Source organism: Canis lupus, chromosome 2 (genome assembly GCF_048164855.1).
Source record: "Canis lupus baileyi chromosome 2, mCanLup2.hap1, whole genome shotgun sequence".
In the NCBI taxonomy this organism is placed as follows: Eukaryota; Metazoa; Chordata; class Mammalia; order Carnivora; family Canidae; genus Canis; species Canis lupus.
This window is the reverse complement of record NC_132839.1, coordinates 62639183-62650826: the sequence shown is the minus strand read 5'-3', so window position 1 is coordinate 62650826 and position 11644 is coordinate 62639183. Positions and strand designations below refer to the sequence as shown.

Sequence of the window (11644 nt, the reverse complement as noted above, 5' to 3'; positions counted from 1 at the left end):
ATGATCCTAAGGAGTGTGCAATTAGAGTATGCCCCTTGCATTTTCTTCTGGTTTCTAACGTGTCTTGGGTCAGGGTAGCATCAGGTGCTTTAGGCCCTCTTTGGGGATCGTGTTTGTATCCTGGAGCCCTCCCGCTGAGCCAGGGTCAGTGTGCTCTGCAAGCATGACTGGCCAGGAGGTGCTCTGACCTGCCCTTGCCCCACACCTGCAGGTGCTGGAGATGTTCATCCTGGTTCTACAGCAGTGCCACAAGGAGAATGAAGATAAGTGGAAGCGACTGTCTCGGCAGATAGCAGATGTCATCCTCCCGATGTTAGCCAAGCAGCAGGTTTGTCCCCTGTGTGTCTTATGGCTGTGGGGTCACTGGGACATGTTTATAGCTGGCAGAATTTCTTATAGGAGGCAACACTTGCAATTGACATTTCACTGAATTAAAACAGATTCAGTTTGTGATCCTCATCAGTACCGATCACAGGGCTGGGATTTCATTTATTCTCAGTGACCTCAGGTTGCTGTTGCCTCCTGCCTCACAAGAGCAGAGCCTGAGGCTCAGAGCTCAGAGGTGAGCTCAACCCACCCAGAGGTGTGTAACTGGAGAGTACTGGGGCCAGTGTAGAACTGGTTGAGTCTGGAGCTGTGTCCTTTCCTATCTGGCTGACCTGCCTCTCTCATCCTGCTCAGACATTGCTACTTGATCTTGAGGAGTTTGTTTTCCCTTATCAACCATGATCCATCATTTAATCAGAACTTCTGTAATCAAGCCATGTGATCAGTTGTTTCCATAATTGCAGTGGAAAGAGGTTATCTGGCTGTGTTATGTGGGATGGAGCCACTCGACACAGTTTCTGAACCATGGCTGCCACCAGGTGTGAGAGGACAGGATGCTCTGTGCCCGTTGCAGGTGCAGTAGCACCTTGGTAAATGGGATGTGTGTGTTGGGGGGGGGGGGGGTGGTCTCCAAGGGAAGCAAGGGAGTGTCGGTGATGTCCCTCCAGGAAGCCTCACCAGCTATTAGCAGAGCTCTAGGTATTAAGCGCTTCAAGATGCGGTCATCAGATACCTGTGTTCATTTTCATTGTCTCAGTTAAAGAAGCAAGTACTCTGGGTAGTAGACAGTGTCCGTAACTCTTGGCAGTTGATACAGATGTGTAGCCATGGTGCAGTAGTAGTTACTGTCTTCACAGCTTCAGCCCCGTTCTGGCTTCCTAACAGACTTGTCATCCAGAAACTAGAGGGAGGGAGTCTTCTGGTAATATTGATAGATGGCAGTTTTCATAAATTGGTGAATGTGGTGTTTTATCATGGTTAGGGATCTGTATCTTTAGAATAGTACTCCAAAAACTTCGTTCCAGTCTCATTTGTCAATAGTGTACACGATATAAGGCAGATGGAGGGCAGCCCAGGTGGCTCAGTGCTTTAGCGCTGCCTTGAGCCCAGGGCCTGATCCTGGAGACCCGAGATTGAGTCCCACATCAGGCTCCCCACAGGGAGCCTGCTTCTCCCTCTGCCTGTGTCTCTAACTCTGTGTGTGTGTGTGTGTGTGTGTGTGTGTGTCTCATGAATGAATAAGTAAAATCTTTAAAAAAAAAAAAAAAAGTGGAGCTTGAAGGCTGGAAGGCATAGTAAATGTCCAGCTTGATCCCTGCCATCATGAAACCATGTGAAACACACAGTGCCTGCCAAGCGGCTAAGCACAGGTGTGCATTCCATGCAGTAGTGCTGGGCACTGCAGTACCAGCAGCAGATAGGAAAATGAACAGAGCTGGTGAAATGCCTGTCCTCTAGGAATGACAGTTTCGCTGGATGGAGGTGGAGGAGACAGACAACAAAAGTAACTTAGTGATGTGTGTGAAACACCAGATGACAGTAGGTGATGTGGGGGTGGGCCAAGGAGAGAAGAGAGGTGGGGATGTCAGGGCAGGGCTACGTTGCTAAGTTTGTGTAAACTTGACCCGGGTAAGAGCTTTCTAGGCAGAGAAAACAGCAATGGAGATGCTAAGGTATGGGAGCCTGCCCAGTGGGATCAAAGAACTTTAAGAGGCCGTGTGGTTGGAGCAAATTGACCATGGGGATCAGGGAAGGCAGCAAGGGTCTAGGGGTCATGGAGGGCCTCTCAGGCCAGCATAAAGGACTTCAGGAAGCCTGTAGAGGGTTTGGTACAACGGAGTGGCATGGTGTGATTTGAGAGCTGAGGATAGCCTCAGAGAGGGAGTGAAGGCAGAGCAGGGGGACCTGACTGAGGCATGGAGGTTGCATGCACCAGGATGGGGAGTGAAGTGACAAGCAGTAGCCACCTGCCACATACAGTATAGAAGCAGAACCAGTAAACTTTGCTGTTGGCTTCACATAGATGTGAGGAAGGAAGCTTATGGTGATGGGTGTCTGTCTACTGCACTGGGGAGATGAGGAGATGAGATTCTGGTCTGGGCATATGCAGCTGACATACCTGGGAGGCACTCTGGGGAGGCTGAGGAAAGCATTTGGATGTACAAATCTGTAGTTTTCAAGTTGGAACTGAGCAAGAGGTGAACATTGGGATGGGAAGAGGTTACTATGGGACCCCATGTAGCTAGGAAGGAGGAGGCCGAACTCTGAACTTAAAGGCCAGAGAGGGGAGGACGAACCTGTGGAGGAGGTGAGGAAGGAAGAACAGGTGGGGTGGCATTGTTAAAGCTGAGGAAGGAAAGCATTTGGTGGAGGAGAGAGAGGTTGGCTTTTGGCTGTTCACAGGCTGAGCAAATAAGCAGGAGATGGAAGCCAATGGGGAGCAGTTTGGGTGGGGTGGAAGGTGTAGAAGCCTGGCTCATGTGTGTTGGTGAGAGAGGCATAGGAAAGAAACGGACTCTGGGAAGGAATAGATGCGGAGTGGCAGCCAGAGGTAGGAAGAGTGGTCAGGGCGAAAGCAGAGGGGATTGTCCTCAGCGGGTTGGGGCTGGCCCTGGCTGTGGGCATGGTGTACTTCTCCTGAAGACCCAGAAGAGGCAGAGCTAGTGGCACAGATGCAGGCCCAGGGGGAAGACTTGAGAGTGTGGAAGCTCTGGATGGTTTCCTTACTGTTGAGGTAGACTTGGTGTATGTGGTGAACACATAGGCATCTGGGAACAGCATATCTCCGCAGACGTGTTCACTGGGTATGGGCACACTCCTGATGATAAGCAGTGTGCCCATCAGGAAGTCCGTGGTTGAACATTGTGGTAGACCCTTAGCTTGGAATATTTTGCATCCATTAATAATGATAGATTTTAAAACCTGTTGCCTTGGGAGTTCTTCGTTCTATTTTTAAGAGAAAAAAGCAAGAGATATTTATAATATGATTTTTCAGAACAACTTCAAAGACTCTGCGTGTCTATGGATATATGATTATGGGAACATAGAGAAAGTTAAAGAGAAATACAGTTGACCCTTAAACAACATGGGTTTGAACGGCACAGACCTACTTACACACAGATGTTTTTCCATAAATACAGGACAATCCTATACATGTATTTTCTCTTCCTTATGATTTTCTTAATAATGTTTTGTTTTCTTTAGCTTTTACTTCGTTGTAAGAATGCCGTATGTAATACATGTACAAAATATGTGTCGGTCAGCTGTTTTGTTATTGGTGAGGCTTCTGATCAGCAGCAGGCTATTAGTAGTAACGTTTTGGGGAACTCAGAAGTTATACATGAATGTTCAACTCTGTGGGGTGGGTGCCTTTGACCCCCGTTTGTTCAAAAGTCAATTTGTGCATCAGTTATTACCATTTGTTATAATTGGCTGAGTAGGGATGGGGTGCAGGTAAAGTGAAGAAAGGAAAAGTGTGTGATATCCATTTAGGTAAATTATGTGCATAAAGAAATGCATGAGAAATTGTTCCCAGACTATGGATGGTGATCATCTGATAATGTGCAATTCTGGCTGTCTTTTTCATCCTTTTAAATAGTTGAATCTTTTATAGAAAATATACATTGTTTATATAGTAAAAATCTAAATAAAAAGTTTCCCTATGGGAAACATATAGCTGCTACGGTGTTCTAAAAACTGTTTGCCTGGTTCACCACTCAAGTTTAGGATGCTTTTAAATGCAAGGATGGTAATACTTGGATGGTCAAGGCCATTTGACCTTGAGGTCCCTAACTTGAGGTTCATTTCTGTTGGCTTACTGGAAAACATTTGTGATGTTCCATTGCAACAGATGCACATTGATTCTCATGAAGCCCTTGGAGTGTTAAATACTTTATTTGAGATCCTGGCTCCTTCTTCCCTCCGTCCTGTGGACATGCTTTTACGAAGTATGTTTGTCACTCCAGATACAATGGTGAGTGTCTCGCCTCATGACGGCATCTTCGATTCATGACTGTGCAGTGCCCCCTGTTCATCAGAGTTACCTAGGGACTCTACCAGGGAGAAGCATGGTGGAACTTGGGAATTTGCATATTGAACAGGTTCTAGATAGTATTGATATTGCTTGTCTGGGACCACACTTTTGAACCAATCATAATTTATTGGCTTTATTGGTAGAATGGTAAAATAAGGGTAATTTTCATTCGTGAAACTAGCAGTCAGGAAAAATGTAATTCTCTTTTTACTTTATCACTTATTTTCTCTCTTTTAGGCATCTGTGAGCACTGTCCAACTGTGGATATCAGGAATCCTAGCCATTTTGAGAGTTCTAATTTCCCAGTCAACTGAAGATATTGTTCTTTCTCGTATTCAGGAGCTCTCCTTCTCCCCATATTTAATTTCCTGTCCAATAATTAATAGGTTAAGAGATGGGGATAGTACTTCAATACCAGAAGAACACCATGAAGGGAAACAAATGAAGACTTTGCCAGAGGAAACATTTTCAAGGTATGCTCTTTATCTTAGCCTTTAACCATCCCATGGCCTTCAGGAAGTCATGAAGTCATTTTGCGATCAGTAAGTCTGCAATACGTCCTGGTCTTGCTTAAACTCTGCAAGTGGGGTAAAGAAGTCTGTGTGGGTATGTTTTCTCTACCCAGTCTGCCTCATCTTTGGCCCTGGGTTCATGTGTCTCTTAAGTTCTGTCACATCCTGTCTCATATCCTTGTTAAAGACCACACAGTGGCTCACCATGGCAGTGGGGGCTGAGGCTGGCAGTAAGAGTCTGTTGTGTTGTCTGCACAGAATTTAAAAATCTAAGAGAACCCACTAAAAGTCATTTTTATTCTCATGTATGCTGGCCATTCTAAACACGGTAATAAAATCCTTCTTCCCGCCAGGGCGACTGTTCCCACTGTGTTCCACCTGGTGTATTTATGGTATCAAATCGGGTCTGCTCTCACAAATTATTTGGAAGCTCCTTGAGGGCAGTGATCACAAGTCAGACTCATAAATGCTTGTTGCCTATACAACACCTTTGCTGTCCACCTTTGTTGGATTCAGGGCACTCAGTAAGGTAGAGCTGGTGAAATGTCCCATGAGTATGGTTTGTCCAGACCTACTTCTTTCAGGCAGGCCCAGGTAACATCCATTTAGCCTTCCCTTCATTGGTCATTGGTGAAGGTGCCTGTGTGTTTGTGGAGTTAAATCCAGTAAACCTGCCAGACACTCTTTTTTTTTTTTTTTTTTTTTCCAGACACTCTTTTGTTTGCAGGTTCAATCAGGTGGATTGTGGCCCCCTCTGCCACATTTAAGCAGGTGGCCAAAATGAACATTAAGTTCTTACAGCGGATTGTTGTCTTATATTTGTGCTGCTTTATGGTTTGCAAAGTTTTAAACACTACATGTCATTTTATCCTTGTAGCAGTCCTGAAGGTGATATGTTTATTGCCATCTCCTAAGTGAGGAAGGTGATACACAGAGAGAGAAGGTGATTTAATCCAAAGGGATGATATTAAATGTTGCACTTTGTTTACTTAACTTAAATTTTTACTCCACTTCTGTCTACCATATGTATTTTTACAGTATACCTCATATAAGTGCTCTTTAACAGTCACCTATCAGACTTTTCCCTTTCTTTGAAGGTTTTTACTACAACTAGTTGGCATTCTTTTGGAGGATATTGTTACAAAACAGCTAAAAGTAGAAATGAGTGAACAGCAACATACTTTCTATTGTCAAGAACTAGGCACCCTGCTCATGTGTCTGATCCACATCTTCAAGTCTGGTAAGTGCCTCAGACTACTGTTCTTATTGCATCTATATATTCCCTATCCTATACTGTACACTCTAAGAGGTAGGATACCTTGCTGCCCAGCGTGAGCTCCGCTGTGCTTAATGTGCATTTAAAAATGTTTTGTTGACAAAAAAAGTAAACCTGAGGGCTTCTTCCTCTTTTAAAAGCCCAAGTTATTTTTGTACTTTTATATATAATTATGAATTAGAAAGGACAGTGAACCCAAGAGAGAAGTCACAAGGAGGCAGCCTTGCACCATGCATAGGAAGCAAACAATCCATATTAGGACAGTCAGTGCTAAGAGGAATGAATGTTTTCAAGAAGAATGCCCTGGCTTAGATTAAATGAGAAACTAAAAGACTTTAGTTATAGGGTACTGGTAAATCCTCTTCTCTTAGCAGGAAAAATGAGAGGCAATTCTAATCTCTAGGAAAAACAAACAGCAAGGAAGTCATGGTCTAGATACAAAGCAAACCAAAACATAGCATGATTTTCAACAATTTGATTGAAACCCTTGACCTTTAAAAAGCTCCTTTAAGTGGCTCAGGGGTCATGACCAAGGACCCATAGAAAGAAGTGTTATCCTTCTAGGTTTCTTGGCTTTGTTGGGAACTATATTTACATAATATAAATACTTTTTGCTTTTCGGTTTTAAAGTCAATGTGTGAATAAAACATTAAAGATTGGGCAGCCCTGGTGGCGCAGCGGTTTAGCACCACCTGCAGCCTGGGGTGTGATCCTGGAGACCTGGGATCGAGTCCCACATCGGGCTTCCTGCATGGAGCCTGCTTCTTCCTCTGCCTGTGTCTCTGCCTCTCTCTCTCTCTCTCTGTCTCTCTCTCTGAATAAATAAATAAATCTTTAAAAAAAAAAAACATTAAAGATTTATTTACTTATAGTTTCAGAACAGAATGAAAATGTTTTTATTTTTAAAAAAATGTTTTTATTTCCAAGAAAAAGAAAAGAGAAACTAACCAACTTAATTTTGGAGTGGAAAGTAGTGAAAGAAGTGGAGGGATGGAAGAATCACTAATCTCATTTTGCATTGTTGGGGTTTTACAATTATATCTAAAGTTGACACAACAGAAAATAGAGGCTACAGAGACAAGCAAATAGAACTGAGAATGTAACTTAAATTGCTAGGTATCATGAGTGAGCTACATCTCATCTCTAATAGGGTAGAGTCTGTAACCATCATTCATCGTGACTCAGCAAGTCCAGCAGCTTGATTTGCAGGGGCAGGACCCTATCCTACACTAGAGCAAGAAGAAAAGGAATTACTAGTTAGAGTTCCTGGAAGTATTGAGGTGACTGTCCTCTTTAGGTATGACCACCTCAGGCATTTTAATTCTGTTGCCATATCGAGTCTTTCCATGTTTCAGCTCTGATTTCTGTATTGGCTCTATTCTCTGCTGGGCTGCTTCTCCATGGCAGGAAGGATGGCCTCTGGCCACCTGTGGCCTCAGCCCCAGTATGAGTCTTATGAGTATCCATGAGTCCCTGCGTGCTTTCACCCACCTGGCCTAGATGAGAGATTGGACAGCATTCACTGAGAGGGAGTGAGAATTCTTTGTAATAGTAAGGTGAGAGGAACAGGCAAGAATGATAGATGGTCTGTTACCAGTGGTGAAAACATGTCGAGTGGAATTTTGGAGGCAACTATCAGAACTAGAAATAAGACAGTCAGTTGTTGCCTGAAGAAGGGTGGGGCAGGACATTTGAAAAATCAGAAGCCTTTCTATTATTGGATTTTTAAGTTGTATACATATTACTGTAATACAAACTAAAACATGCACACGCACCAAGTACCCTCAGAGCTGGAGATAGTTCTCATTTTCAGACTTTCTTCATTTGGCAAAAGTACACCAAGTCAGCCGGCACTAGACTGCACTCCGGATCCATGGTGTTCAGGAAGGCTGATGTGGCTCTTGCCTTCGTGGGGCTTGCAGTCCACTGGGGTGGATGATACACAGGCAGAGAATCATGAGTCTGGATATTTCCTCTGAAGGAAGCAAGTAGTGCAATGATAGGCACCCAACAGGTGATGTTAAGCTAAGGCCTGAAGGTGAGATATTGCTGTGCTCCAGCCAGATGGCTACTGAGAGTGCATGGGCGAGGGTCAGTGGGCGACAATCAGCAGGCAACTGGGGAGGTGGAGAGGGGCAGGGGTCACAGAGAAGGAGGCGTCTTCGTGACTACTTCATTTAATTGCCTTTGCCCTTGGACAGGGGGCGTGGCCAGAATTATCAAGTGGACTTGAGTATCAAGCCCTCTTCATTACTAACATTGAAAGGATTTTTGTTTTGAAGATCTTTTGATTTATGCTTCACTGATGTACTATAATAAGTTTAAAGTTGAGAAAATAAGCTACATGAATAATAGGTCATTTGTAGTACATCGGCCATTCTGATAGTTGGCCATTGTTTAGTTTGGACCTGATACCAGAAGGATACCTTTAAGCGCTGCTTGCTTCCCTCCTCAGACAAAAGTGACCTCTTCTATGTCCTTTTGCACATCACGTGGAGTTCTGTGCCATTCCAGGTATAGACCGACTCACCACCTTTAGTTCCTCCTGTTCCTTTTCTCAAAGGTCAGGGGAGGTATTGTGTAGGCTATGACAGCCAGTGCTGTCCACTAGTGCTTCCTGCATTGTGGGAACATTCTGCGCCTGCAGTGATTCAGTTGCCTCCAGCCACATGTGACCTTTGGGCACTTGAAATGTGACTAGTGTGATTAAGGAGGTACTTTTAAATTTTATTTAATTAAATAGGGTGTGAGGGGCGGGGCAGTGCATTCTACTAAGGAGCTTGGGGCCTGGTGCTAGAGCACCAGTGGCTTTGCTACAGTGTCTTTGCATGCTGTTCATTTGGTTCAATATTTGCAAATAAGTTGTCAGTGTGTTTATAAGTGTCTATTTGCATGTTGTTTGTTTTGACTACATTTCTTCTAAAGATACAAGGGAGCAAAATTACTGTGATTTTGAGACATTTTAAGTCATCTTATATTTTGATATAAGTAGGTACATCTAGCATATGAAGTTGGGGATTTTTATTTATGCTTTGCTTAAACAAAGGCAATGAATTCCAGTCCTCCACTGAAAATTGAGACCTTCAGAAACAATTCTTCCTGCAGCAGTACGATTGTTATGATTCAGAGTCACACTTGGGCAAAGACGTGGATGGTCACACTGCAAGGAATCACAGTGTTGGCTGTGGGGTGTGGTGCCCCATCAGTCCCTAGAACAGCTCAACAAAATAGACCCCCTTTTACGATGAGAAAGTTTAGGCTCCAGATGGTACTATGGTAAAACCGAGATTGAAAACCCAACGAGGGCAGCCCAGGTGGCTCAGTGGTTTAGCGCCACCTTCAGCCCCGGGCGTGATTCTGGAGACCTGGGATCGAGCCCCACATCGGGTTCCCTGCATGGGGCCTGCTTCCCCCTCTGCCTGGGTCTCTGCCTCTCTCTCTCTGTCTCTCATGAATGAATGAATGAATGAATGAATGAATGAATGAATAAATGAATAAATGAATAAATAAATAAATAAATAAAATCTTTAAAAAAGAAAAGAAAACCCAACCATTTGTTCTTTTCACTTGCACTGTGCTGCTGCTTGGGTTGCACAGCAGCTCACATCTGCAGAGCACTTCTTGCAGCTCCAGAGTCTGGTATGTGGAGCCTCTGCCTCTAGCTCTGCTTCCAGGACTCCTGGCCAGACCTCTTATTCAGTGCCAAGAGGGTAGAACAAGGAGTCTTCTGGGTCTGCCTTCCTGTCCTGGTGCTCTTCTGTGCTCTGGCTCCGGCACTTGGCCCTGGGCCCTATCCCTTCTCCCAGGTCCTGACTCTCCTGGCTTCTCTTGCCTCCCAGTCACAGACTTTGTGCCATGGGTGCAACTTCCTTTCCTCAGCCAGTGGTGGCTGCCTAGGAGACTGGGAAGGGAAGCCCTGTCAGAGCATCTTCTGGTCCAGGTCAAGGACTATGCTCACTATAGTTCCTGTAGCAGATAAACAGCAGCATTTCAGTGGCTAACCACAGTTGCCACTGTGGGAGTGTCTGTGCGGGAGGGTGTTCTGGTCTCTGGTGACTCTTCCCCATGTGGAGATTAGAGCCCAGGCCTCTCTCCTTCCTGGGGCTCAGTTGTCCCGGACATCAGCACCCTGGTGATGCTGGCGGAGGAAGAGAGAAAAGGCTCTGTTGCCATGGACTGAAAGTGACCTCCAGCCCTTTTGCTGGTGTTTCTTTGGTGTATCTCTCAGCGGCCTCCACCGCATACAAGGGTTCACTCCAGTGGGTGACTGCTTCCCAGCAACAACCCTGTTGGGCAGGAGGACAACCTTGGGGGTCAGAGCTGTGGGGATGACAGCCAGGAGGCCCCAGGTGATGGGCAGGAGAGGCAGACGTCATGGCAGGATTAGCAGTGGCATCAGCCACCTGCCAAGGGCATCGAGCGGGCCTGTGTGTGTGTCCTCACCATTCCCGTGCTCTCCTCTCTCTCACCTCAGGGAGACACAGCCCTGTGGCCCTTCTTCTCACCCCCTCCTGCCACTTTTTGTCTTGAGCCTTTCCAGAGCTCACTCCACAGTCCCTGGCGCAGCCTGGGTAACAGCATGCATGTCTGTCTTCCCTGTGGGGCTAGGCCTTGCTGTGCTGTGAACCCCACCTCCGATGCAAAACAAACTGACCCTGTCTGTGCTCTGTGGCTTCCTCCATCCTCTCTCCTGCATTGACTACACAGCTTTCCAACAGGAGTCTATTCCTGTTGCTTCTCGAGCTGGGCTTCCCCTCTGGTTTTTGCACCCAGAGCAGTGTGACCGGGAACACCCTTGCAGAGGCCACTGCTGCTCTTTCCTGCCACCTCACCTTGCGGGTACCAGGCCTGAGCATGTGGGGTGGAGCCCCTCACTGCCTGACTTTATCATCTTTGCTTTCTAGCCTCTTGATGGTAGATGTCCCTGGATTTTACCTCGCCCTGACCCTGGCTTTCCAAGGGTAGAATTGACCACAAAACGCTGAGTTGCTGAGGGGGTATAGCCTAATGATTTGAAGTGTGAACTTACTGCGAAATCATCTCCTGGCAAGTTCAGGTGTATCCATCACCTCATGTCGTTAGACATTTTATTTTTCCTTAGATGAGAACTTTTAAGATCCACTCTCTTAGCCTCTTTCAAGTACACTGTAGAGCAGAGTTAACTAGTGTCACCATGTTGTGCATGAGAGCTCAGGACTTAGAACTTCTTTGCCCGATGGCACCCCCACCCCATCCCTGCAATCCTTGCCTCTGGCAGCCACCAGTCCATTCTCTCCATCTGAGTTTGGTGTTTTTAGATTCCCCATGTAAGTGAGATCATGCACTATTAGTCTTGTTTTGTCTGACTTATTTCATGCAGCGTGATGCCCTCGGGGGCCATCCAGGTTGTCACAAATGTCAGTATTGCCTTTTTATGGCTGAGTAATACTCCATTGTGTATGTGCACCTCATCTGCTGTTTGTTCATATGTCAGTGTTGTCTTTTTGCATCATGGCT

The 11644-nt window shown here is 45.6% G+C and overlaps 1 protein-coding gene across 3 annotated transcripts in view; it reads left to right on the top strand.

The window, feature by feature from the left end:
• The window catches only part of HTT (huntingtin), a 141045-nt gene that overhangs the window by 84360 nt on the left and 45041 nt on the right, over window positions 1–11644 (top strand). For all 3 annotated transcript variants that reach the window (XM_072803748.1, XM_072803757.1, XM_072803743.1), the window contains 4 exons: window positions 212–328; window positions 4178–4300; window positions 4598–4833; window positions 5970–6112. In XM_072803748.1, coding sequence (XP_072659849.1) covers window positions 212–328; window positions 4178–4300; window positions 4598–4833; window positions 5970–6112 — 619 coding nt within the window. The remainder of the gene's footprint in view (window positions 1–211; window positions 329–4177; window positions 4301–4597; window positions 4834–5969; window positions 6113–11644) is intronic.